A 25,441-nucleotide genomic window follows, 5' to 3' on the forward strand; every position below is an offset into this window, starting at 1 on the left:
TTTTTAAGTTTTTTAAAAAAATTATTTATTTATTTGACTGAGAGAGAGAGAGCTCACGAGTAGGCAGAGAGGCAGGCAGAGAGAGAGGGGGAAGCAGGCTCCCCGCTGAGCAGAGAGCCTGATGCAGGGCTCGATCCCAGGACCCTGAGATCATGACCTGAGCTGAAGGCAGAGGCTTAACCCGCTGAGCCGCCCAGGCACCCCCAGAGCACTATTTTTGAGCAACCTCAGTTCCTGGAACATTCAACACCCGCTGGGAAGGATGGTTCATCTCTAAATGTCAACAAGAATGTGTGGATACCTACTGTGTGCCACCATAGAATGCCAGGGATGCAAAGGGGGACCACATGCAACCAGAGGAACTCCCTCTGGGTTCAGGAAGGTACCAATTAGGGAACAGCAATAAGAATACTAATAGCAGAGGTGTCTGAGTTAAAGTGTCTAACTTCAGCTCAGGTCATGATCTCGGGGTCCTGGGGTTGATCACCGGGGTCAAGCTCTTGTTTGGCCCACACTCAGCAGGAAGACTGCTTCTCTCTTTTCCTCTGCCCCTCGCCCTGCTCATGTTCTCTCTCTCTCTCAAATAAATAAATAAAATCTTAAAAAAAAAAAAAAAAAAAAGGAATGCTAGTAGCAGACACTGCTTTAACAGTGATGTTCTGGGCACGGATTCTAAGTATTTACATGTAGTCACTAATTAAATGCATTAATTAGTGCATTAAATGCACTAATTAAATATCATGCAGAAGGTATTATTACTATTATTATTATTGGCCCCATTTCACAGAGGAGGAAATTGAAGCAGAGAGAATTTAAATGTGAAAGGAACTTCTGGAACATTGATGCTGTAGGATCTCTAATAGTTATATATAAAGGGCAAAATTTTACTAATCCCAAATTCGACCCTCCCTAGGTGCACAGAGCAAGCTGATTTTCTCTTCTGTGTGTTATTTTTCTCAATATCAGAGGACAGCTCACACAGCCCTGTTAGTCCACTTTTGGGCAGATTTATTTGTTTATTTATAAAGATTTTATTTATTTGAGAGAGAGCGGGGGTAATGGCAAATTGAGGGGGTATTGGCAAGGAGCAGGGTGGACAGAGGCAGAGGGAGAAACACGGTCCCTGCTAAGCAGGGAGTGTGATGCGGGGTCTCAATCCCAGGACCCTGAGATCGTGACCTGAGCTGGAAGTAGATGCTTCACCAACTGAGCCACCCAGGCACCCCAACTTTGGGGCAGATTTAGAAGGTGACCATTTCCATCAGTCCTTCCTCTATCACTCTCTCTTGTCCCTTTACCTGTCGGGTTACATGCCCTGGAACCCGGGTCCACACGTCAGTGTTCTCCCCAGAGCTGGACCCACTTCCTTGTCCAAACTGCTGTCCAGACAAGATTCCCCCAGCTCAGACTTCATGATTGGATTTTTGACCCTCGGTGTGAGATTTTGTGTTTATCTTCGTTACATAGTAGACTTGTCATTTGGTAGGTTCCGTCTATTGTTTGGCTGTGAAGATTGTGTTGAATTACGATCATGCATTCGGCATCTTGGTTCTGCCTCCTAGACCCCGGTTGGCTGTGGTTGCCATCCACGCGAATGATAAGGGATTGCGTGGGATGGAGTGTTGTGGTCCCCCACTGGAGCCCTTGTCCCAAATGGACCTCATTTCTCTAGTTGGTCTTGGAGGTATGCTGTTCAGCCACCGAGGAGCTACATGATCTGGTTATCATCTATCCTGCGTTTCTCGATCTGTTCTCTAAGCGCTTCCTTGATAACCGTCCTTTGCCTTCTCAGATGAGGGTCTGAACTTGACGTCTAGAACACAGCATTCCCATCCTAGCTCTGAGATTTACTATGGGACATGGGTGAGGTCTTTATCTTCTCTGAGTCTCAGCTTACTCATCTGTAAAATGGGACTCAGAGTCCTCCTTAGGAGACCAGCTAAAATAACGCTTCTGAAAATACCAGAAGTGCTAATGGCAATGTGCTATTACCCAGCTTGAGCACCCAAGTGCTCAGTCACAGTGGGAACAGCCGTATGTGGAGACCCTGTGGACTTTACCAAACCCGAGTCCCCTTCTCAGTCTGGGGCTCCAGGACCCAATTGGCTCTAAGGAGTGAGGGCTTCCAGGAAAAGGGAAACATCTCATCCTTGTGTGGGAGGGGTCATTCCTCAGGAGGGGCTCTTCCAGGAAATGCTGGACCGAGGGAGGCCTTTGTCACTGTGCTGTGTCCAAATAGCATGGCTGTGTGGCACGTTGGCACGGTGGGGGACCCCCACTTCCTGTCCCTCTAGTGCTTTTGTCCCAGGGTGTCTCTTCATAGTCTGCCCACAACACCCTGCGTCTCTGTGTGGTGGCCTGTCTGGCTCTTGCCCCCTTCCAAACCCCTGTCTTCCTCCCTGGCTCTGGCCTTGAATTTCACCCCCATGCTCACCCCCAGCAGCCAGCATTTTTTCTGCTTCTCCTGAACAGAAAAGGGCCTTTTCATGGTTCCAGTGGCTTTCAAAATCACAGCTCGGCCATTCAGCAGTTTCCCAAGCCTGGAAGACAAACATCAGCTTCTTAGCTTGGTGTCCAAACCTCTCCCACTTGGGCTACCCCAAAATTGGCTGTATGGAGGAACTGGCATGGAGTGAGCCCCTGCAGGTGCGCTCTTGGCTTGTCCCTAAGGCTGCAGCCTCTGTGAGGAGCTGCGATGGGTCCATGTCACAGCTGGGAAACTGAAGCCAGGAAGGTTGAAGTGGCTTGTCCACGGCCACGCTATGAATTGGCTCAGGATTGGGATTCACATCTGTGTGGAAGCCACCTAAGCCTGGATGGCTGTCCAGAGCTGCCAGCCCTTTTGGGGGTACCAGCTCTGCTTCCACACAACCTTGACCCTGGAGCCCACATAACCATGGAAGCCGGACTCAGGCTGACTTCTGCCGTGTGCACCCGCTGGCTAAGTTGAACCATATGGATTTGCAGTTTGAAAATTTGGGGAAAAAATTGGCAATTTCATGTCATCTGATGGTCAGGTTAGGCTCTCATCTAATATTAGCAAGTGGCCCCTAGTGACCTGCTTGTCCTTATCAGCAAAGTGAGGTCCCAGGGCCTGCTTGTTGCCTTAAGGCACACTGGAGGCCAGCCGATGAGAGCTGATGTTCCGGCACCAGGGAGGGTCAGGCAGCCTCCGCTGGCAGGAGAGCCCTGGGGTGTCAGAAGCCCAGGCCCACTCCCAAGGCATGAGGTCTCTGCAGGTTCTCACACCGTGTTTGTACAAGTGCTTACAGGCTTGTAAGGCACTTCGGCCATATGTGTGTCTCTCCATACCTTCCTGTTGACAGTGAAAAATGATTGGTAACCTCCTTCTGTGAAAAGGGTTCTCCAGTGCCAGGGAGATAATGTATTGGAGATGACATCTCCTAGTTTGGGCTTTCAAATGTGACAGACTCCCTAGGATGGATGAAACTCATTAATTTTTTTTTTTTACTTTATTTTATTTCTTTAAAAGATTTTTCACTTATTTATTAGAGAGGGAGAGAGAGAGCGCGCGAGCAGAGGGAGGCGTGGAGGGAGGGGCAGAGGATGAAGCAGACTCCAGTTGAGCAGGGACGGGCTCGTCCCTGCAGGACTCGATCCCAGGACCCTGGGATCATGACCTGAGTCAAAGGCAGACCCTTCACTGACTGAGTCACCCAGGCACCCCAAAATTAACTTTAAATAATATATTATATACAATAGAACAAAAGCCAAGCTGTTGGACTCCAGGCTTTTCCCACCTCACAGTGTGTCCCCTGCCTTCTTCCCTGGCTCTGTCCCTCCTCTTGCACCCAGACATTCAGAGTCTGGCCTGCTTCCACCCTCATGCTGTTCCTCTAGAGGAAATGCCTTTCTCCGACTCTGAGCCACCTTCGGCCCTCTCTGAGCACCCTCAGGCAACCCTATCCCAGCAGCCAAGACGGTGGCCCAATAACTCTGATGGTTTAAGGTACTCAAAGAATCAGCCAAGATGGTTGAAAAATCTGCCATGTTACAGCAGAATTCCTTTAGAATGTTCCTGGTGTGTGCCTAACATCACATCTCCCACTTGTTCCCGATCCTTAGAACGGCTTTTATCTCCAGACCTCAGAGAGGTGACGGAACTTGGCCCAGGTGACAAGGCTAGGAAACCAGGGTTCTCTCCCTATTGAATCACAGAGGAGGGGTGGTGTCGTGGGCAGTTCCTGGGTTTGGGTCAGGACCTTGGTCTTAGAACTGTGTGACCTTGAACTAGGCGCTTATCTTTTTGGATCCTCTGTTTCTCACCTGTAAAATGGGCAACTAGCAATACTTACTGGCTGGATTTTGTAAGTGTTAGAGAGAACATAGGATAAGGTGGAGGAAACAGGTAGGCAGTTGGTAAGAGGTAGCTATTGTTCATAGTACCCTTGATGGGCTGTGGGTGCGGGGCAACGTAGCACCTCCGTCCCAGGTAACCCCTTCTATATATAGATAGCAACAGGGAGTCAAAGAGGCAAAGTAACTTGAATAAGGGACTGTGATATCCTCCAGGGTACAAAGCTGTAGCAGCAAGGTCCCTGCCCTCAGAGAACTTATGGGGAGCTGGGGAGACCAGACACAGATATGGAAGGAACTAAAAGCCTTGTTTTCTTCATTCTGGTGAGAGTGTTGTAGCAGATCCTCTCAAAGGCCCCAAGTTCCAGAAGGTAGCTAGGCCAGGAGCCACCCAAGCAGTTTAGATGTGAATTCTCAGCTCTTCACAGTTGGGAGAGGGCCGGGAGGGCCTGAAGGGCTTCCAAGGGTAGGTGGCACCAGACTTGGGAATTGAAGGATAGTGGGGAGAAGAAAGAGCATTCTGGGAACGGGGCTTGCCATGAGCGAAGCCTGGTGGTGGAAACGTCCTGTGTGTCTGGGAGCTGGCGGTGACTCAGTCTGGCTATGGCCCGGGCTGTGTTGGAGGGAGGGGAGAGATGAGCTGATGAAGGGAAGGCCGCGCCCCATTGGGAACCCTCCTGGGAATACAAGGCCTTCGATTTAATCACAGTTTCCAAAGAGTCAGCAGTCAGTGAGCAAGCATTTATTGTACACCTACCATATGCCACCCACTGATTCAGACATATAGTGGAGAATAAGACAGGCAGAGTCCCTACTCTGGAGAGGCTTATTTAATCAGCAAAGAAGTTGGATAATTTCAGGTATTGTTTGATAAGTGCCATGACAAAGATAAAAAACAGCATAATGAGATAGAGAGTGACCAGGGTGGAGGGGACTGCTTTTGTTAGGGGGTCGAGGGAGTCACTTCTGAGGGACAGGTGACTCTAATTGAGTCCTGAGTGTTACCATGCCTGTGTCTGGGAGGGGGTATTCCAGGCAGGAGGTACAGCAGGTGCAAAGGCCCTGAGGTGGGAGCAAGCTCAGTGCACTCAAAGGACAAAAAGAAATTCTGTATAATTTGAGTGCTGTGAACAATGAAGACAGTGGGCAAATCCTCTAGGGTTTCATAGGCCATGTAGGAGTTCAAACACTGCTCTGAGTGTTGTGGGAAACTATCTGAGGGTTTTGAGCAGGGTAGGGATGCAGCCCCATTTATGTTTTGGAAAGACAACTCTGGCCACCATGTGCAGAGCAGATTGCAGGCAAAAGAACAGAAACAGGAAGACAAATTGCAGTCTTGTGGAGCTCCTGGTATAAGACAGCAGTGGGCAAGGGCAGTGGGGATCATTTGTTCAATGGTCAAGAGTTTAGATGTGAAATGAACTCACCCTCTGCCACCATACTCTGAGCCCAGTTTGGGATCCCTGATGACCAACCTAGGACCTGGCCCCAGCCACACCACACAGATCTCTATCAAAAGATTTCCCTGTCAAAAGGAACAAATGGATCATTATCACTGTTTTATAATGGATCATTATTACTGTTAAACTTCAAAGCAGGAGACAAGCCTCACTAGGAGGTGGGTGCCAAGGCAAGCATGGGACTGGCTTTCTGGATTCTCCCATTTTTGGAGAGAGGGGTCTGCCTCTTCAGGGAAAGGTCCCACTTGAGCCTGAGGACCCATGCAGCAGCCTCTCGTGGCCTTTGCTCTTGTCCTGCAGCTGGATTTCCAGGGCCCTCCCTTACAGTCAGCAGGAGCAGGCAGCCTGGGACCGAGGCCTGACTTTGGGGACCAGACGGGTCACAGGCACCTGCTCATAATCTTAGGGTTAGGGCTTTAGAATCTGCTTTGGCACAGCCAGGTGCTGTCACTGTGCCCCTTGAAATCTTGACTCTGTCACTTCCCTTAAACTCTCTGAGCTGTAGTTTCTTTTTCCTTCTGTGTAAATGGGATCCTGACGCCTACTCCCTGGGGTGTGGTGGGAACTTGAGGACAGAATCGCTCAGCACAGTGCCTGGCTGTGCTTGACACTTGGAAATATTATTATGCAATCCTGTCAAAGCTGGGAAGAGGCTGTACCCCCTGTCCTGCTTCTCCCTCCGTAGCAGGGATGACGTTTCCTAGCGCTGGTATGGTCTCTACATCAGCAGTACCCTATGACTCCCCTTAGCCCTCACCACACCCCAGATGAGTAAGCAGAGGCACAGAGGAGTCCCCGCTTGGCCCAGCGCCTCAGTTAGAGAGTGTGGAGCTGAAGTGTGCTATGGTCTTCTGAGTCCGCCCGTCTGGCCAGGCTGCTATCGGAGTGGACTTTTCTAGATCCGGGGTTGGGTGTGGTGTGTCAGGGCCGACTGTGAACTTGTGAGTGGCTCCTACCACCCCTCCCCCCAGCCAACCAGAGCAGTTCTGTGAGTTCTGTGTAATACATTCGACAGGAGCCCAAGATTTCATCTGAAGGAAGGAGTTTGCTTTTCTGGTAAACCCTGAGGATCTCGAGTAGGTTGTTTGGCAGCTGATAAGTCTCTTTTCTCTTCAGTGTGGACGTCCAGGTGCCCATCCTTTACACCTGTGGCGGAGCCGCTGAGAGCATGGGTTCCAAAGTTAAGGTGACTGGGTCTGAATCCGGGCCACCACCTCCTCGGCTGGGGCTCTTGGGCAAGTGCCTCAGCTCACAGCCTGCTGTGAGGAGTAAAGGAGCTAATTTTGGTAAAGCGCCTGGCAGGAAACAATGCGCAACAGTGACTCCATAGAAGGAGGCCCTAAGCGAGAAACCAGGGCTTCACCTGGGGGAAACAACCATTGGGGGTATCCCTTCAGACACCGTCATGCCATTCCGCAGGAGCGACAGACATTTTGGAGTGCCCTGGAGGACCAGTGCCTCTAGGGCAGGGCTCACTCGGGGCCTTCCCAGCACAGGTGCCGCTGGACCCTGGCTCAGCCGCCCAGGCAAGATCAGGGCACAGGCTGGTGGAGTGTTTTGCCAGCTACTTGGCAGCTAGGCTCATTGGTAAAAGGGCCATTCCCCAGGAGCTGGGACATTTTAACAGATTATCTGGAACAATGGCTAATTAGGAACTAAGCCTTTTGTCAGGAAGTCTTTCATTATAAGCTTGGCTGCGGCTGCTGATGTCTGGGGCCAGAGAGGGAAAATTCTCTGTCCAGGCCTGAGCAGGGAGAAGGCCTTTGGAGCCTCCGTTCTCCTTACTCACCTCTGCCCTTCCTCACCTGGAGGCCTTAACGCAACAGGAAGTGGTCTGGAAGGTACCAGGCCACAGAAGTCATGGTTCACTCTGCTTGGCTTTAGGCCAGCCCCTTCCTCTCTCTCTGGGCCTGCTTTTCCTCACTCTCCAAGGAGAGGGTGGCTACAGACTCCTGCGCCCGCCTCTCCGTGAGGGAACCTCAGAGAACTTTCCAGACCCCAGACCATGCAGGCCTGGCCTGGAACTAGGTCCTCTGTGCTCCTCCTTGAAACCTGGGTCCTCCTTCCTGGTGCCCAGACCTCAGGCCATTCTCCAACCTCAGGCATCCAGTTGGACCCCTATTCCCAGCACCCAGCTCGCTGCCTTTTCCAGTTTCTATTTGAGTCAGATAGCTTTCTGGCCTCTAATTTTAATCCCAGTGAACATGATTCATGAGGGGCCAGGGCTGGGCTCTCTAGCAGGGCTTTTAGAATCCCCAATTAAGGAGCCATCAATTATATATGAAAATTATAGGGGAGCTCCGGCTGGGGAAGGGTGGGCAGCTTTGAGGTGGAGAGCAGTCTGTCAGCGCTGGCCTCCTTCTGTCCCAGGAGGCATAGCCACTGGGGGCTTTGCAGCTGGGGGGAGGTCTCTGCAGCTTCATCCAGCTGTAATTTGTAAAAAGGCCAGAACTGCTTAAATCTGGGGCCATGAACGTCGTTCAGGTTGCAGAGCAACCCACTCATTACTGAGGTAGGGGACCTCGGTGAACACCATGGGAAGCCACGACTCCGTCACTCCTGGGAGCCCTGGTCCTCCATCCCCACCACTGGGTGCCTCTGGGAGGTCCTGCTGGCCTCCTGGAGCTCCGTTCTCTCCTCTATCAAATGGGGATGACAGTAATAACATCTCCATGGGGTCACTGGTAGGGGGGCTGAATGAGATCACGGGTGTGGAAGGTGTTTTGAAGATGAGGAGTCACTATAAGAAGAGGTAGGAGGAGGATTTAATGGAAGGAAGACCTGAGAGAAACCTGACAGAGGGGGTGACAGGCTTCTGGGAGAAACGGGGACCACTCTGGGTGGGAACTGACCTGACCTGGGCTCCCATCACGGCCCTTTTCCTAATTAGCCATGTGACATGTGTCAAAGCACGGTCCCCCCCACCCCTCTTTTCTGCCTCTCTCTTCTCATTGCTTGAGATGATTTGATTCCTTCCAGCTCCAGAATCTTCAGGTTCTAGGTCAACTTGTCAATCAGTAAATCTTTATGGAAATCATAGGAGGGGCCAGGAGTGCCTGTGTGGTCTGTAGGGATTGGAAATGTGGGTGGGGGTGAGCAAAGGAATAGGTCAGAGGCACTCACCTGTGCCCTGTGACCTAAAGCACCCCCCAACAGGAAGAGTCAGCAAAGTGGAAGAGAGAGTTAGCATTGAAGAAGCTCAGAGGTTTGGCTGCAGGTAAGAAAAGAACAAGAATAAAGATTGAATAGGACATAGTCCAAGCCTCATTCACAGTACTGACCTCCTACTGGTTAGTGACTACATCGACTCCTTACTGATTTGGAACCAGACCAGAGAGTCTGGGTTCCAATCCTGTTTCTCCCACCCACCAGCTATAGGACTTTGGGCAAGTCACTCCAGCTCTCTGAGCCTTATCTTAGTTAACTTATCTGTAAAATGGGGATAACAGCCCTGTTTCATAAAGCTGTTATGAAGATTGAATGAGGAAAAAATGTGGAAAACACTTAGCACCTGGCTGTCTTTAGGGCTACATGAGGATTATTCTCAGTATTGAAGATCAGTAGCAGACATTCTGGGTCACGCTCCATGCACGTTCCCTTCTGTCCTTGCCCTGGAGAGGGAATGATTTGCTCTGTCTTAGCAGTTGGGGAAATGCACCCTCTTAGCTATTCTAGGTAGCCTCCTGTAAATAATTAGCAACAGAACCCTGGCCAGTGGGGGGTCCTAAACCCATGCCTAGCTACCCCTCTACTCTACCCTGGCTCTGGGCCCCAGAGCCCTCCAGCTGTGGGCATTTGCAGGGAGTTACCGGAGGCTTGTGTGGAAGGAGGGGTCCAGACTTTACAAATCTAGAAGCAACAGAGAAAGCTTCTTTCTAGGCCGCTTTGCTTTGTGCCTCCTAGCCCAGTAGTTCGTGTGTCTGAGCAGGGACTGAGAGGGTCAAGGGCTCTCTTCCCCTCCCTACCCTCACTAAGCAGCTTCCTCGCCCAAGGGGTCTTTCTGCTTCACCTTTCCTGCCAGTGGCAAGGAGTGAATTTTCTTCTCCAGGCCTGGGTCTCTAAGCAAGCATTACACATTCTACTACCTTTTCTTTTCCCCCCTAACAAAGGCCTTGGGCTTTGCTGGACCCAAGCTTGTGGGAAGCCCATGGGCAGGGCAGAGCCTAGATCTTAACGGAGTAGCTGTTTGGTAAGAGCAAAGGGACAGCCCTGCATTTTCCTCTCAGCCTTGCCTGTGTGTGGAAGATGTCTGGAGAGAAACCACTCAGAGCTGGGGTCTTTTGAGCATGGAGGATGAGCAGAGTGTCAGCAGTTCCTGCCGGGAGTCTCTTAGAGATAAGGCTGAGTTCAGCGACCCAGGAAAGACACTCTTCCTGGGTGCCTGGGCCAGGGTTTGGGGTACAGGAAGGACCAGAGTGTAGAATCACTAATTTAGACTTCGTTTTAGGCCCCGGGCTGCCTTCTAAGTACGCTACATAAATCAGATCACGTAAGCCTTCAACAGCCCTGTAAGGTATGGATAAATTGTAGTTCCCATTTTACAAAAGAGCAAACTGAAATACAGTGGGGGAAAGGGATTTCTCCTGTCACATGGCCAATGAGTACTGCAAAACCAGATTTGAACCCAGGAAGCTGGGCCCCAGACTCTGTTCTCTGTGCTTCACTATTTACTGCTTTCTGGGGGAAAACCTAAGATGTGTCTTCAAAGCTAGAATCATAGGTTCTTAAAGGTTTCTGTAGGCATGCTTTCCCTTGGAGAAACTGAAGGAAACCAGAGCTCCTTCCCCCGGAAAATGCAGACACGTACAGACAGACATTTCATTTGATTTCGGGGAGCCACAGACCCACTTAGAGCTGATTAAAGGCGTCAAACCTTGACTCTAATCAGGTAGGTGGCCACTTTCTATAAAGCCAAGGATGCTGGTGTGGGGACCCCTGGTCCTGGAGAGCTCCCACGGGCACCCTTAGGGTGGGACAGCTGTGCTGAGACCCGGCGTCCCAGAAGGTGGTCGTGGGACAGCGGGTGTCTTGGCTGCACAAGCGGGGGTCATGCACTTTATTGGTGACAAGAGCATTCCACGGTGTTTCAGCAGAAGGAGGGGGGTGGGGACTGTTCTTGGTTTATGTTCACTTGAGTTGGCAATTGTATGTGTTAGGAACATGTTTGGTGAGAGAGAAAATAGATCAGTCAGGGCCCCAGCAGGAGAGCAAGTTTCCTCAGTTGGTTTAACTGAGGAGATTTGATGGGTTTCTTTCGAAGGTATGGGTCAGGTGGAGGGAATCTGCAGGAGGTCGCCCCCAACCCAGGGCCCAGCATCAGCAAGTAGCTGCTCTCACTCAGGGCTCGAAGGGGCAGTGAGAGGAGACAGTGCTCTTGTCTGTGAGTGAGAGGCGGACCATCGTTCTGGGAGAAGAAGCAGCACCTGCCAGAACCCAGGGGCCAAGGCTGGGCCAGAGTGGGAAGAAATACCCTACCTTCTCTCTCTACCCGTCTCCCATCTGCTGGTGCCTCCCGTTGGCCAAACCCAACCTGGAACCCGCAGGGCAAGGGAACCAGGATAATGAGGTTCAAAAGGGAAATCGGGTCCCCTGGAGTGTAGAGCAGGACAGAGAAGGAGCTGGGTGGGCTGGGGGCAGCCGTGGGAGACCCTATGGCACAGAGAATAAGCTTCCAGATCCATCCAGGCCTTACTGCCAGCCCTGTGCCTCACTGCAGCTCAAGAGGCCCATGTCTTGACAGAGGATCCCCCCAGTCCTGGCCTCCTAGTTGGATGTGGAATGGGGAGACCTTAGGGTCTCAGGCAGGGAGACCTGCCTGAACCAGGTTTTCCATCCCAGCCCGGCAGCAGCCCTTGTCCGGAGGGCGGTTTGGCAGGACCGCTGCCCAGCCGGCCCCATAGATCTCAACTTCTGTGTGTAGCAGAGCCCCGGGGAGCCATCTAATTTAGTCTTCAAAGAAGTTTCAAGTCTGCTTTCCCTTTGAGGGTCTCCCTGGAACTGATGATATGTAATTAATGCTGTTTAATTGATATTCTTGGGGCTTAGTCATAGAGGTTTTAGGAGCCCTCGGGAGCATCTTTTGTGATACGTTAGGAGCTTTTCCCACTGGGTTTTGTTGCCAGGAACAAGACATGGGCTTTGGAGAGGGTGAATGTCCTGATTTCCAGGTTTCGCACTCATCTGTACTTTCTCTTTTTTTCTCCCCTCCTGGGAGGCTGTTCCAGGCCTTGAGGTCAGGGAAGTCCCCCTCACCTTTATTTCTGATTGCTCAGCCCTTTCCCCAGTTTCACACCAAGCCCTCACTAGTCTGCACTTACCCCATAAGCAACAGTTCTTAAAGGCTGTCCGTATCAGAATCTCTTGGTAAAACAAAGATTTCAGGGTTTCTCTCCAATGTTGCTGATCAGAAAATCCCTGTGCCCACTGGTGTTGGGTGGCCTACGCCCCAGACCGTGAGCAGTACCATTCTCAGAGCCTGGAGTGTGGACGGAGGAGTTCAGAATGGACCAGAGGGAGGGACAGGCACTTCCAGGGTGCTGGAAGAGCGTTCAGCACTGGTTCAGCTCCGATTATTATGGGCGCAAATGGTTAATCCCCTCTCCCCTTTGCCCCCAAGCCCTATTTGCCACACATCATTCAGACTATATGCTTCCCACTGCTCCGTGCTAACACCTCATCTGTCCAAGTCCCTTCAGGCTTGGAAACTAATTCTATGTGGAATGAAATACAACCAAATTGATTTTTTTTAAAGACATCAGTTAGGTTGTTTCCTATTGTCATTAATAGGGGTATAAAACTGGAACTGACAGAGACCTATCGGCTTCTTGGATTTTCAGAATCCAAGCTTTTTGTCTTTTGTCTTTGTTCCCTTTGTGATTAGCCCAAGTAATGAAGGCTATAAAACATCTTTGGTAAGTCCCTCCTTGATTGTAGATTTCACCGTTGTTTGTGCCTGGCATATGTGAATTACCTTTGCCTGTTGGAAATTCATCACTGCCCAGCCTGGCTCAATGGCTCCCTCTCCTCTCTAGGAGATCTTGGGGGCCTTTGCAGTCCCACTCCAAGTCCTGTTTCCAGGGGAACTCCATTTTCTTCTCTGGCAGAGATCAATCTCTAGGGAATTCCCCTCTATTGAAGCTTCAAGTGCCATTTTAAAAGCGGCGCTGTCATCTTCCCTAATGGGTGTTTTCCTTGGAGTCTCTGCTGAGAGTCGGGTGGGAAAGAGGCAGCACAAATGCTTTCTCCTTCTGGGCTGGGGTGTATCTAAAATTCAGCCAGAGGGATTGTTTAACATATTTCAGGGAGCCATACACTGAAGAGGAGGTAGAGCCCTTTCTTAAAGGAGGATTTTCTCACACCTGGGTGTTTACCCAGAATACTCTGCAAGAAAGCCATTAGGAGAAATTTTCCTTTTGTCTGAAGACTAGAGGTATTAAGAATGAGAGCAGAAGAGGAAAATGCAGGAATTCTCTTGGAACAAGAGATGGATTATACATTGTAAGATTGTCACTGAATTTAGGGGCTATGCCAGGAACCCAGTCTTATTTGACTCAATATCTACCCCATTGCATGTACACAGTGGGGCTTTTATAAATACTTGTGAAGTAAATCTCATCTTTATTTGATTTTCATAGTGCTTGAGAACATTAGATGAAGTAAAAATATAATGCGCTTTGGATTACACATACCTGCATTTAGGTCCCCCCTCTGCCTAGCTGTGTGACCTTGGGCAAGTGACTTAACCTCTCTGATTCTGTTTCCTCACTTGGAAAATGGGTAGTTACTCACAGGGATGGGGTGGGGTGGGGGTGGCGATGTGAGAATCAAATGAGATAATGATCCACTTGATCTAGTGAGCATTCAGAAGGGGTTCAGTAAATGTTAGTGTTCTTCCTCCATCAGTGGTTCTCAACTCGAACTGTGCGTTAGAATCACCTGGGAAACTGAGAAAACAGTTGTTCAGGCCCCACCCAGGGAGACTGGGTTTCATTGGTCTGTGGCGGCATTTTGAGCCTAGGTATTTTTAAAAAGCTCCTGTTAAAGGATACATCTTCTCTAAAGGTAAAATGAACACATGGTAAAGATTTGTTTAACTTGTTAATTAAATGAAGGAACTAGTAAGATGTTACAGCTGGTTCAGATGACTCAACACACATTCTATCGACCCTTGAACAACACAAGTTTGACTGGCACAGGTCCACTGATACACAGATTTTTTTCAGTAAATAATTTTTTTTCATTTCAATAAATTTCTTCTTCTTTATGACTTTCTTAATAACATTCTTTTTTCTGGCTTACTTTATTATAAGAATACAGTATGTAATACATATAACATACAAAATATATATATATTTTTTCAAAATATTTCTTAATCAACTTCTTGTTGTCTGCAAGGCTTCTGGTCAACAGTAGGCTGGCTGTTAAGTTTTGGGGGAGTCGAAAGTTATAGCTGGATTTTCGACAGGGTGTGGAGGTCCACTCCCCTAACCCCTGCATTGTTGCAGGTCAGCTGTATACAGGCAATCAGGAATGCTGAAATTAATTTAAAAATAGATGCAAAATTGGTCAGTATCAACAGGACAATAATCAAATAATTGCATTCTACTGAGCCAAATGTATTTACATTTATACGGATAAGAATCATTTGCATTATGATGTGCTTTCTGCAATTTTCTGTTACAGAATAGCTCAATAATCATGAGGGGTGCAGATCTCGGTGAAGTCAGATGCCTGGACCAGTCTGTGAAATAGGACACCCAGTAATCTGTCTTTGTGTCAACATCTTTCACATTTCTCCCGGGAGGCTTCTGGTGTGTAGCTGGGGAAGACCCTGTTGTAGATGTTTGTCTATGGCTCTCTTGTGACACTGTGTTACGGTTATTGTTTATGAGTTGTCTCACCAATGACAGAGAAGTCCTTAAGTAAAGGATTCACGTTCTCTTTATATTCGTAGCTCAGCACCAGCTCTTTGTCTGGCCTATAGTAAGTGCTGAAAAACTGTTCGTTGAATCGGTAATTGAGTTGGATGATACCTCTAAGAAGTAAGCAGGACACGTAGTGTTCTCCCATCTTCTGATGAGGAAATGGAAGCTTTCTTCAATCAAGTCCCACAATTAGCTTGTGATAAGCTTGCGACTCAAACCCGCTCTTCCCTTTCCTCATTCAACCTTACTTCATTCAATGGTTTCTGAGTCCCCAGTGCATACCAGGCACTGAGAGTAGTGACCAGCCTTTGCCCTCTCGAGGGACCTCACGGGGAGCACCTGGGGCATGGAAGGCATGGGCCAGAATGCCTAGGTTGTGACTTGCCCTCAGCAATGATTAGTTGTGGAACCCTAGACAGATAACTTAGCTTTTCTGTGCTTTTGTTTTCCTATCTGTAAAATGGGGGAGCCTACCATAAAAGGACGAAATAAGGTAAATACGGTGCAAAATGTGTCACGTGGTTCCTCATACTTATAAGCACTGGTGACTATGAGAATGGGAGTCTGTTAAACAGTGGCTGGTCCTGGGCTGCAAAAATGAGGGGAACTTGGATCCTTGGCTGTTCGAGAAGCTCTAGTGGGGTGGGAAGAGCCTCAGTAGGTTGTTGTCAGGGGACATAGTAAGTGCAGCCATAGGGACACCTGGTGCATTATGGGAGCATAGGGGAGGGGTTGGGAGTTGTAGAGCAGGAGCTCCCGGGGGGCTGGGTCTTCAAGCATTAGCAGTGTTCTCACTTAGGGGGCCCTCTAGGAGGCTGCGGCAGGGGTTGAGTTCAGAAAATGGGGAGCCCTGGCCGAGGTCACAGGGGAGGAAGTGGGTATGGGGGAAAGGAGAGAGGCTCGGTTGGTGAAATTGACAGGGAGTAAAGGCAAGATGATGCCAGATGGAGTGCTCAGATGACCCCACACGTCCTTGGGTGGGAGGTTCTCTTTGCAGCTTTCTAACTTAAATCAGGGTACAAATGAGTGCTGGGCTAAGTCCCAGAGAAGAAGATCTTGCCTACCGCACAGGAGAGGGACCTGTGTACTGGCATTTTTCTGAGCTGCAGAGCCCCATTAAGGGGGACTAATACTCGGGATTAATTTTTTATTTTGGCAATTACCACCCACATTGAAAAAAACATGTTTATGTATTCAGAAATATTCACAACTTATTTAAAATATTTATCATGCACCTGTCTTATTCACTTTGTAGGGTTGGTATCATGCCTTCACTTCATGGAACACAGAGCACACTGCTTTTAAACTTGATCTTTTAGCCCTGTGTCCCCTTTTTTTAAACAAAATATCACCAGAAATGTCCAGTGTATTGAATAGATGTAAGGAAAAAAAAAAACAACAACAGATGTAAGAGAGAGCTGTTTTGATGGGCCTGATGGCCAGGAAACATGTCCCTACTGCCCTCCTCCGTAGTGCAGGGAGACCTCGAGGAGCTCAGAGCCCTGTGGACCACAGTCGAACCCGAGGGTTGTCAAAGGGAGGTCAAAGGGATATTTGGGAGTGAGGCCTATAATCGGTCTTTTATCAAACCCTCCAAGTGATTCTGGTGCCCAGACCTGGGAGTGACTTGCCTTAAGTCATTTGGGGAGTTTAAGGGGATTCAACTATTGAGCGCCTACTGTGTGTAAAATTCTAGAGTGTCTGCTGCAGGGGATGTGGAGAAAGTTAAGTTCATGTATTAGGTATCTGTTGCTGTGTAACAAATTAGCCCAGAGCTGAGCAACTTAAACAACAGGGTCATAAATCTGGGTGTGGCTTTGTGGGATCCTCTACCTCAGGGTCTTCTATAAAACTGCGGTCAAGGTGTTGGCCAGGGTCTCAGTTGTCTTGAGCTTCTGCTAGGGCAGCGTCCGCTTCCAAGTTCCCTTGGTAGTTTTGGAAAGATTCAGTTTCTTACAGGCAGGTTGGCTGACAGCCTGGCTTCTCACTGGGTGTTGGCCCAAGGCTGCCCTCAGTTCCTTGCCACACAGACCTCTCCATAGTGCAGCTGGCTTCCTCGAAGTGAGCAAGCAAAAGAGAGTGAGAGAGTGTCCCCAAGACAGAAGTCATGGTAGTTTATAACGTATTTTGGGCAGTGGCTTGTGCTCTATTCTATTCATTAGTAGTGAGTTGTGAAGTCCAGCCCACCTTCAAGGGGAAGGGAGTGCGCATGGGCGGGAGGTGGGGATCTTAAAAGCTCCTACAATCCCTTCTTCCTCCCTTTCATTTATAATGGTGACATCAAATAATTAGTCACCTAACTGTGGAATCAGAGAAGGATGGTGGTCGTAGGGGTGAGCCCAAGTTCAGCAGTGGTTCAGAGGGAAGTAAACCTCTCTGGGTGGAAGAATCAGGAAGGCTTTCTGGAGGAGGCAGCATTAACAGGATTTTGAAGAAATGGAGGACATGCCCCTGGCAGAAAAGGGAAAGCCGAAGTGAAGGGCCTGCTCAGGTATTCGGGTATCAAAACCTTGCAACTTGGGTGGAGCCTAGATGGAGGTCGGGAGAAGAAAGCCGAGGTTGGAGTTGGAGCCATATCGGGGATGGTTTCCGTTGTTAGATGGAAGAGCTCTTGCCCTGACTGGGGATAGGGGATGGGGGCCAGAAGGCAAGGCTTCCCATTCCTACTGGGGCCAAGGCTGAGGAACTTGGAGCCCCGTGCTCTCACCTGCCCCACAGCCTGGTCCTGAGGTCCACACCCTATTTTCTCTTGCAGTTCGGACGCACTGAAGTCATCGACAATACACTCAACCCTGACTTTGTGCGCAAATTCATTGTGGATTACTTCTTTGAGGAGAAGCAGAACCTCCGTTTTGATCTGTAAGTGGCAGCTGGTGCTGAGGATGGGTCTGTAGGGGCGGGGGGACCATAGATGGGTGGGAGGGGCTCTAGGACCTGAGATTGGTAGTAGTTTCTCTTACCAAGGAAGGGGATGGGTGCCGTGACATTAGAGGGATCTCAGGTTTGGTCTGGGACGAAAACAATTAGCTCAAGTTCAGACCCACCCTCATCAGGAGACGGAAAAGAGGTGGGAAGAGAGAACAGAGGCTCCCCACCATTTGTATCCCTTAAGTGTGGGAGGACCCTGAGCAAGCCACCTGACTCTGGGGATTAGATCTTGGGGGCTTCCCGGGAGCCTTTTTCTCCCCAGGTGATGGGAACTTCCCCATTGACCTCTCCCTCTGTTGGAGCTTATTCTGGGAGAGGGGTGCCCTCTGGTCTCCCCTCCTGCAGAGGTAACCTGACTTGATGGGGCCTCGGGCATGTGCATGTGTTCCACAAAGGTGCAGACCACCCTTCTGCTGAGGTTAAAGACGATGATGGGATTTCAGTCTGGTGAGCGGGTGTGGGGAGCCTTGTTTCGTTGTTTTTCCTAGGCATGAGGATGGTTAGAAAGGACTGTATCCCAGAGGACTGTGGACAGAGTGGGCCAAAAGGGGGTTGGGAGCTTGCAGGAGCAGAGGGAAAAAAAATGCAGTGGAAGGACATGACTTTGGAGGGACTGAGGGAGGACTTACAGCGCATCATAGAGAAGACACCATTTGGGGACATTTTGGAGAGAGAAAGTGCTAGAGCAGGGGTAGAGTAAAAAGGACTGCCCCTCAGTGGGAGGCTTTGGGGCCTGGATAGCCAGTGGGGTTGGGCAGGGGAGGGGGATGCTGGAAAAGGGGCTGCAGGAGCGGCTCCAGGTCAAGGGAGGGGCCCAGGTGCAGATGGAAGAGGGGAAAGTGTTCATGCCTCCCTCATTCTTGAGTGAGGAGGCCCCAGGTCAAGCCGGGCAGGCCTGGGCAGGGTGAAACCATCAGGAGGTTCAAAGGCAAGGTATTGAGCTCCAAGGGCACCTCGCCTTAGCTGGGAAGATGGGAGAATGGGCTTTGAAGGGCAAGGCGGCTCAGCCACCTGACAACCAGCCAGGGTTGCCAAGCAAGTTTATTTTAGTTTTTCAGTCTTTAATGAGGCATAACACATATATAGTGAAGTACACAAATCTTTAGAGTCTATCCCATGATGCATTTTGTATCTGTTTACCCTCATGTAACCATCAGCCAGATCAAGAGACAGAATATGGCCAGTACCCTGCAAGGCTCCCATGTGGGCCTCCCAGTCGTTACTCCCAGAAATATCCTACCTTCTCAGAGCCTGTGTTTGGGGATATGGGGGTCTTGACTCAGATCAGGGACCCCAGAAGTTCTGGACAGGATGCCCCAGCCGTCTTTACTATCTCTGTGTGTTCCCTGCAGTTATGACGTTGACTCGAAGAGCCCGGATTTATCCAAACATGTGAGTTCTGCCAGTGACTGCCCAGAGATTCAGAAACTCTCTTCAGTGCCAGAGTCTGGGTCAGCCTCGAGCTTCCCTGGGACACAGACCCATATGTCTGATGCTGCTTCTGGTTATCTCAGAGTCTGCCTACTTCTCGGCACGGGGTGATGGGGGAGGTGGGGTGGCTGTGGGTAGAGTGGGTGACACTGGCTTTTTTTTTTTTTTTTTTTTTGGTACCCTGGGCATGCAGGATTTCCTGGGCCAGGCCTTCTGCACCCTCGGAGAGATCGTGGGGTCCCCTGGGAGCCGCCTGGAGAAGCCCCTCACGTAAGTGTAGAGGGGAGTGGGGCCTGTTTGGGTTGCTTCCCTGGGGATGGGCCAAACTCCCGCCCACCCTTACTTAGCTCAGGGTAGGGGCGCAGCAAGCCGCCACTCATGCAGGGTGATTAGGAATAAGGAGACCCTGGAGACCTTGCAGGGCCGTTAACCCAGTGAACTTGGAGGGACCCAGGTTCAGTTATTAGAGCCCCATATTCCTGGGACGACGTGAGACACTATCTAGTCCACTCGTACTTCCCACCCTTGCCAATGTAAAGGGAAGAAATTGATGCCCAGAGAGGGAAAAGTGACTTGCTCAGGGGCACACAGCTAGGAAATAGGAGAGCTGGGATTTGAATTCAGGGGTTCTCCTCACATAGCATATCCCTCAGATTATTCACCTTTTACTGTAGGCCAGAGGTGGGTAGGGTGAGGTCCTCCTCATCTTACCCTGCCCTGAAAATCTGCATTATAGGGCTGTAAGTGCTTTTAGGGGAAAGCTATTCTTCTAGGAAGGCTCTGGGATGAGGAATCCCAAGGCTTCTTCTGGTGGAAGCTGCAGGCGGCTGTAGGGACCAACCAAGGCTGGCTGGGTAACGGGACTGCCCTCTCTTGTCCCTATTTCTCAGGAAGCCCTAGGGGCAGAACCCAGACAAAAGGAGCCTGCAGACTGGGACAGGTGTCCGGGCCACATGGCAGGATGGGCAGGAAGGGGAGAGCAGGCTGGGCTGGGTATCAACTCCCTGCTGGCTTCTGCTAAATTCGAACTGGGTGCTATCCCCTCGCTGTGACCAAGAAGCGCAGAATGCATTATGGTCAGGAATGGGGGTCTCTCTCCCAGCCCCTGGTCTCTGACTCCCACTAACTGTATGTTAACTTCAGGGCCCCTGGAGAGGCTTCTCTGTCCCTGAAAAGGTCTCCTTCTCTGGGTTCACAGAGAATAGTGATATATGCTATCATTTATTGAGAATAGGGAAAACACCCAGGTTTGGAGGGCTCTGATGTTTATAGAATTTGGGGTTCCCAGAGTGAGTGTGTGTGTCTGCCCATCTTGGCTCCCAGATGTGGGTCAAAAGACCGCTTGTCATTCCGGTCTGTTTCTTCCCTGCTGTCACCCAGCCCACCCATGGTGGACAGGCACACCTGCTAAGTGAATTGAGGAAGACCTCCACAGGAGACAGCTGTGGAGGCAAGCCTTGGGGGGGCCAGCAGGATCTTGGAGATGATGGATTGGTGAAGGAGGGGGATCTGTTTCCCATACTGAAAATGTCATGTGTCTGTCTCTCGTCTCCCTGCTAGACCCACACACAACACCTCCCTTTCCCTGGGTCATCTCTTCAGGACTAGACTGACATCAGCTTCTCTGATCTCTCGTGATTCTCTCAGCAGTCTCCCCATTTCACAGTCTAGAGGTAAAGCTGTGGTCCTCAAAGCGTACAGGCTTCAGCTGCCCCCCCCCTTAGTCTGTGGGGCTGCCTGAGAACTTACATTTCTAACACATTCTCTGGGGATGCTGACGGTGCTGGGCCCCAGATCACACTTTGAGGACCCCAAGGTAGAGTCACCCAGCACCTCACAGCAAGGTTTGGGAGGAACACCTCTCCTTCCTCTGGCCTGCAGCTCTTGGTCCTGTTTGATGCGGAACAGATACCTGTCTCCAAGAATTCTGATGCCAAGTGCTATGGCCTCTCAGGACTGGGGGCTTGACTCATGACATGCTCTCTCTGCCTCTCTCTCTACAGGATAGGAGCATTCAGCCTGAATTCCAGGACAGGCAAACCCATGCCAGCTGTGTCCAATGGGTAGGTCAGCAGACATCCTTGGCTCTGGAGTCCTCAGACATCCAGCCGGCTCTGCAGAGGGGGCCTCAGTGTCCAGGCCTGGGCCCTGTTCCCACCACTGTGCCTTCAGCCCCGGTCAGGCAGGGTGGGGATGGGGGGTTGGGGAGAGAGAGAGAGAGTGTGCACTGAGTGTGCACAAGTGCCACTCTGCAGCCGGCCCCTCCCACACCCGGCTGCAGCTCTAGCATCCCCAGCCGCAGTGGCTCATGGGACTTCTGGGAGCAGGGTGGGGAGCAGAGGTAGGGGCTGCTTCCAGTGGCCAGCAGGAGCTGGGCACTTGCCCTGCCTCTATCCCTGTCCTGGTTTTTTCCGCCTCCTACCTCTTGCCCTTTTCCCCTCCCTCAGTCCCTCCCTTCTGTTTAGCTTCTTACCCCACTTCCCCTCCATTGCTTCCACTGCTGGATGTCAGCCTCCTTTCAGAATAGATTCTGCTAAATCCTTACTTTCTGTATTTGCTCCCTGTCACTGGTGCGCCTGCCTTGCTTGCTCCCCTGGCCTCCGCCCCAACCATCTGTTTTTGGCGGGCTTCATGCAACTACATGCAACAAAGACACACCACTCCCCCGCCCTGGTACTCCTTCCCGCTCCCTCTCTCCTGGTTGGAGGGAGGATCCTCATCAGAGGGTGTGGGGTGGGGCAGGATAGGGAATATCTGCCCCCCTCCGGGTGGGGGGCCAGCCTGGAGGGGCTTCACACCATTGAGTATTTTGGCTGAGTAAGCAAAACTCCCCTCTCCTTGCTGAGAGCTCCTAGGAGCCAGGGTCCCAGCCGCTGGACTGGCTGCTGGGGCCGCTGGATATGGGAAAGGGGCCTCTGGGGGCCCTGGGTGCTCACAGCCCAGGAAGGGTGTGGATGCTTATTTCATGGAGAGTTATGGAAGCAGCAGTTGGAGATGGAGCAGGAGTCTGGGAGAGAAGCAGCGAGGGAGGGCCGGAAAGGCAATGGGGGAGCAAAAGGAAGGCCCTAGGCAGGTGGGAGCGGATTGGGTCTGGAGGGGAGGGAAGGGAAGATGGGAAATCAAAGAAGGGCCCAGGGCCCAGAGGCAGAGGGAGGAACAGATGGAGAAACACTGGCGGAGGAGGATGGTGTGAGGATTGTCTCTCTGGTCAAACAAATCATGTCTTTATACCCGGGAGGGCCAGACCAGAGCAGGGGCACTCTGCTCACCGGCCCTTGTCTAAGAGGACAAGCTGGCAGGCCTATGGCAGGGGACCCTACTCTACTCACATGATGTGGAGAGATCTGGGCTGTCTCAGCCTCAGGGACCAGCGCCCCTGCCTCCTGTACTTGAGAGCCTCTCCCTCCAGAAGCTGGCACTGGGGAGAGCTCCATCAGTGGTTCTCAAAGTGTGTTCTGCAGACAGCAGGCTGGGAGCCTCAAGGCTGGCCTGAGGTGTGGGGCTGGATTTTAGCAGCTTGGGGAGATTGTGAAGGAAAGGAGGCAGGGAGCGAAATGGTGCTCCTTGGGAGCCTTTTTTGGTGCCATGCGCTGCGTGTGCACATTCTTACTCATGGAGCCTACAAACATACTCATTCTCTGGGCAAGGAACCCGGAAGTTGGAGAGGTACCATCATGAGTCCAAAGTTAAACAGCTACTGGACAGCATGACATTTTTTCCCCTCCTTCCCAGTGGCCCCTGGCCACACCGGAGACCCACAACCCCGGGTTTGTCCCAAACACTGGAGTGGAATGGGCTGGTGCCTAGGAGAGGGGGCCCTCCTGACCCAGGGGGGAGGTGGTCCAGGTTCCCTGGGGGAAGCCCCAGCTTGGGAACTCTACCTCTTGGTGGGGATTCTCTGGGTGGGCCAACTTCATGTCATGGTTGCCCACCTCACTGAGGAGCTGCATGAATGGCCATGGGATCTCTCTTCCCGAGAGACCCCAGCCAAGATGTTCAAGGGGAGGTAGCCATGGGAGAGAGCCTGGACAAGCTACCACTGGGAGGATACCAGCCCTTCTGCTTAACTCCCTCTTGCTGCTTGCTCTCCCACCCATGATCAGTCAGAGTGGCTCAGAGCTGAAAGGTTCCAGGACTCTGGGGGTCAGCTGGGTGCAGGGTGGGGTGGCTGGCCCACGAGGTCTTTTGCCCACAGAAGTGGTCTTTGGATGGAAAGTTTGAGAACCACTGGTCTGGAAGCCTCCGGGTGAGTCTGGATGCTTTTCCGCTTCTAGGACTTTCATTGCAGGCACTATACTTCGTGGTGGGCTCTTGGGGGAGCAGGGGGCGGGGCAGTTCCAGGCCTGGGGGCCCTGGCCCAGGAAGCAAGTGCCCTAGGCTACACTGCCACAAGAATTTCAGGAGACTCTGTCTTCTCAGGGGCTCTGGGCAGATCTGCTGGTTGGGGAAGGGGGAGGCTGAGGAGGGCCCATTCAGGGAGTGTTCAGGCTTTGTCTGTCTTTGTCTGGCTCTCCATTCTTTCATCTTCTCCTCTCCCAGTGGGGTCCCAGGGAAGAAATGTGGCACCATCATCCTGTCCGCTGAGGAGCTGAGCAACTGTAGGGTGAGTGGCAGAGGGACTCAGGACCGGGTCTGGTGGGGGTGGGGGTGGAGCCGTGGCAGAGGGCAGGCTGCGCTCCCTGTGACCCCAGGGCCACATGTGTCCTTCGAGGGATCTGGGGAAGTCAGGGCTCCCCAGTTTTACCTGGCTGTCCAAGAATTCTGTAACATCTGAGCTAGAAGTTTGTCTCCTCCTTTTATAGCTGAGCCGACTGAGGCCCAGAAGGGATGGAACTCACCCACAATTAGTGGCAGAGCCAGCTGGGGCCCTGGTCCCTGGCCTTCTAGGCTGGGGCGCCTCCATTCCTCGTCATGGTCCTCTCTCCCTGAACCAAGACTGCTTTGGCTCCAGCCCTGGCAGCAGAGGGCTTTTTCAGTCGTGAGCCTGGGCGCTTGGCAGTTAGCTGTCATGTTTCGCTTTTAGCTCTGGAGTAGGGTGACACCCTGCTTGGGATTGAGGGAGTGAGGACGCGTGGTTGGGGTGTGCGTGTTGCGAAGCCAGAGGCTGCAATCCCACGCAGCCCCTGGTTTTGCTCCTTCTGTGGGACTGTGGAGAAGAGGGAGATGGGGACAGCGGAAGGGGCAGCTGAGCACACCCAGGAGGGGCTTGGGGGACCGGATGGCTAATAGTAACGATGAAACACAGTAACGATGATAGTTGTTATTTGTCAAGGGGTGGGTGTTTTGTGTAAGTTGTCACTATTCCCGACAACAATCCCAAGAGGTAGGTACTGTTGTTATTCCCATTGTATGAATAAGGAAATTGAGGCTCAGAGAAGCTAAACCATCTGTTCAAAGACAGTAAGTGGTAGAGTCACGATTCTAATCCGGGTCAACCCAATTCTAAAACGGAGGCTTATTCCCAGCCTTGCATGCCTCTCTGGTTGATTAGGAAACTCAGGTGGGAATGGGTGTGTCCTCGGGAGAGAAGGACGAGGTAGCCAGAGCCTGGGTAACCTGGGAACCCAAATTCATCTTGGGCTCAGGTAAGAGGGCCTAGGAGGGAGGAGGAGAAACAAGATTTTCTGACCTTCCAGGGAAGTTAGTACAACTATGGTTATTTGTTAACCGTAAATATTTGCCATATTAGAAAATAAAATCAATAAATTAAAAAATATATATTAACTCATTTAAAAATCACAACAGTTTAACCCATTATAGGATAACATAAATAACAACTTTTTTGAAAAATAACTGTATTTTCCAAAACAAAAGTCATTTAGTGAGAAGAGTGGCCTTGTTTTGGACTTTTTGTAAATCTCTTTAATGTCAGGCTGAACAGAAGAGGGCTGGAGTGTCATATATGTTTCTGTAGTCAATCTGTTGTGATATCAGTGTTAGGTAACTTCTAAAAAATTCCATGTCTTACTGATATTATTACAAAAATAGCTTTGGCCTCACAGACCACCCCTTGAGGGTCCCTGGTCCATACTTCGAGAACTGTTACTGTGGGTATATAAATTGTTAGCCAAGATTAATTGAGCAATTATGCTGAGTGGTTTATATGGTTGACTGATTTATCTGTATTATTATAATATGTGATATAAGACTGTAGGTCTTACTGTATGAGATATTATCATATCTGGTATATTACAGTTTTTATTTTTTGGAGAGGTTAAATGACCTGCCCAAGGTCACTTAGTCACTGGGTAGAAGAGATGTGAACCCATGCAGTCTGGTCCTAGAGTCAGGGTCTTTAACTGCCAGGTGGTGGGGTCCCCAACTCTGCTTTCGGGGGCTTCCGGTGGGAAAGTAAGATGCAGAATCGCAGTATAGTGATGA

General features: G+C 50.8%; 1 protein-coding gene across 2 annotated transcripts in view; it reads left to right on the forward strand.

The window, feature by feature from the left end:
* The window catches only part of LOC111147674 (copine 5), an 86,867-nt gene that overhangs the window by 19,053 nt on the left and 42,373 nt on the right, over positions 1-25,441 (forward strand). Inside the window, exons 4-9 of one of the 2 annotated variants that reach the window (XM_022503884.1) lie at positions 17,457-17,560; positions 18,982-19,021; positions 19,254-19,330; positions 21,064-21,123; positions 23,256-23,306; positions 23,600-23,663. In XM_022503884.1, coding sequence (XP_022359592.1) covers positions 17,457-17,560; positions 18,982-19,021; positions 19,254-19,330; positions 21,064-21,123; positions 23,256-23,306; positions 23,600-23,663 — 396 coding nt within the window. The remainder of the gene's footprint in view (positions 1-17,456; positions 17,561-18,981; positions 19,022-19,253; positions 19,331-21,063; positions 21,124-23,255; positions 23,307-23,599; positions 23,664-25,441) is intronic. The other variant, XM_022503885.1, reaches the window with a different exon arrangement.

This window comes from Enhydra lutris, unplaced genomic scaffold (genome assembly GCF_002288905.1).
Source record: "Enhydra lutris kenyoni isolate GAN:26980312 unplaced genomic scaffold, ASM228890v2 scaffoldscaffold17, whole genome shotgun sequence".
Lineage (NCBI taxonomy): Eukaryota > Metazoa > Chordata > Mammalia > Carnivora > Mustelidae > Enhydra > Enhydra lutris.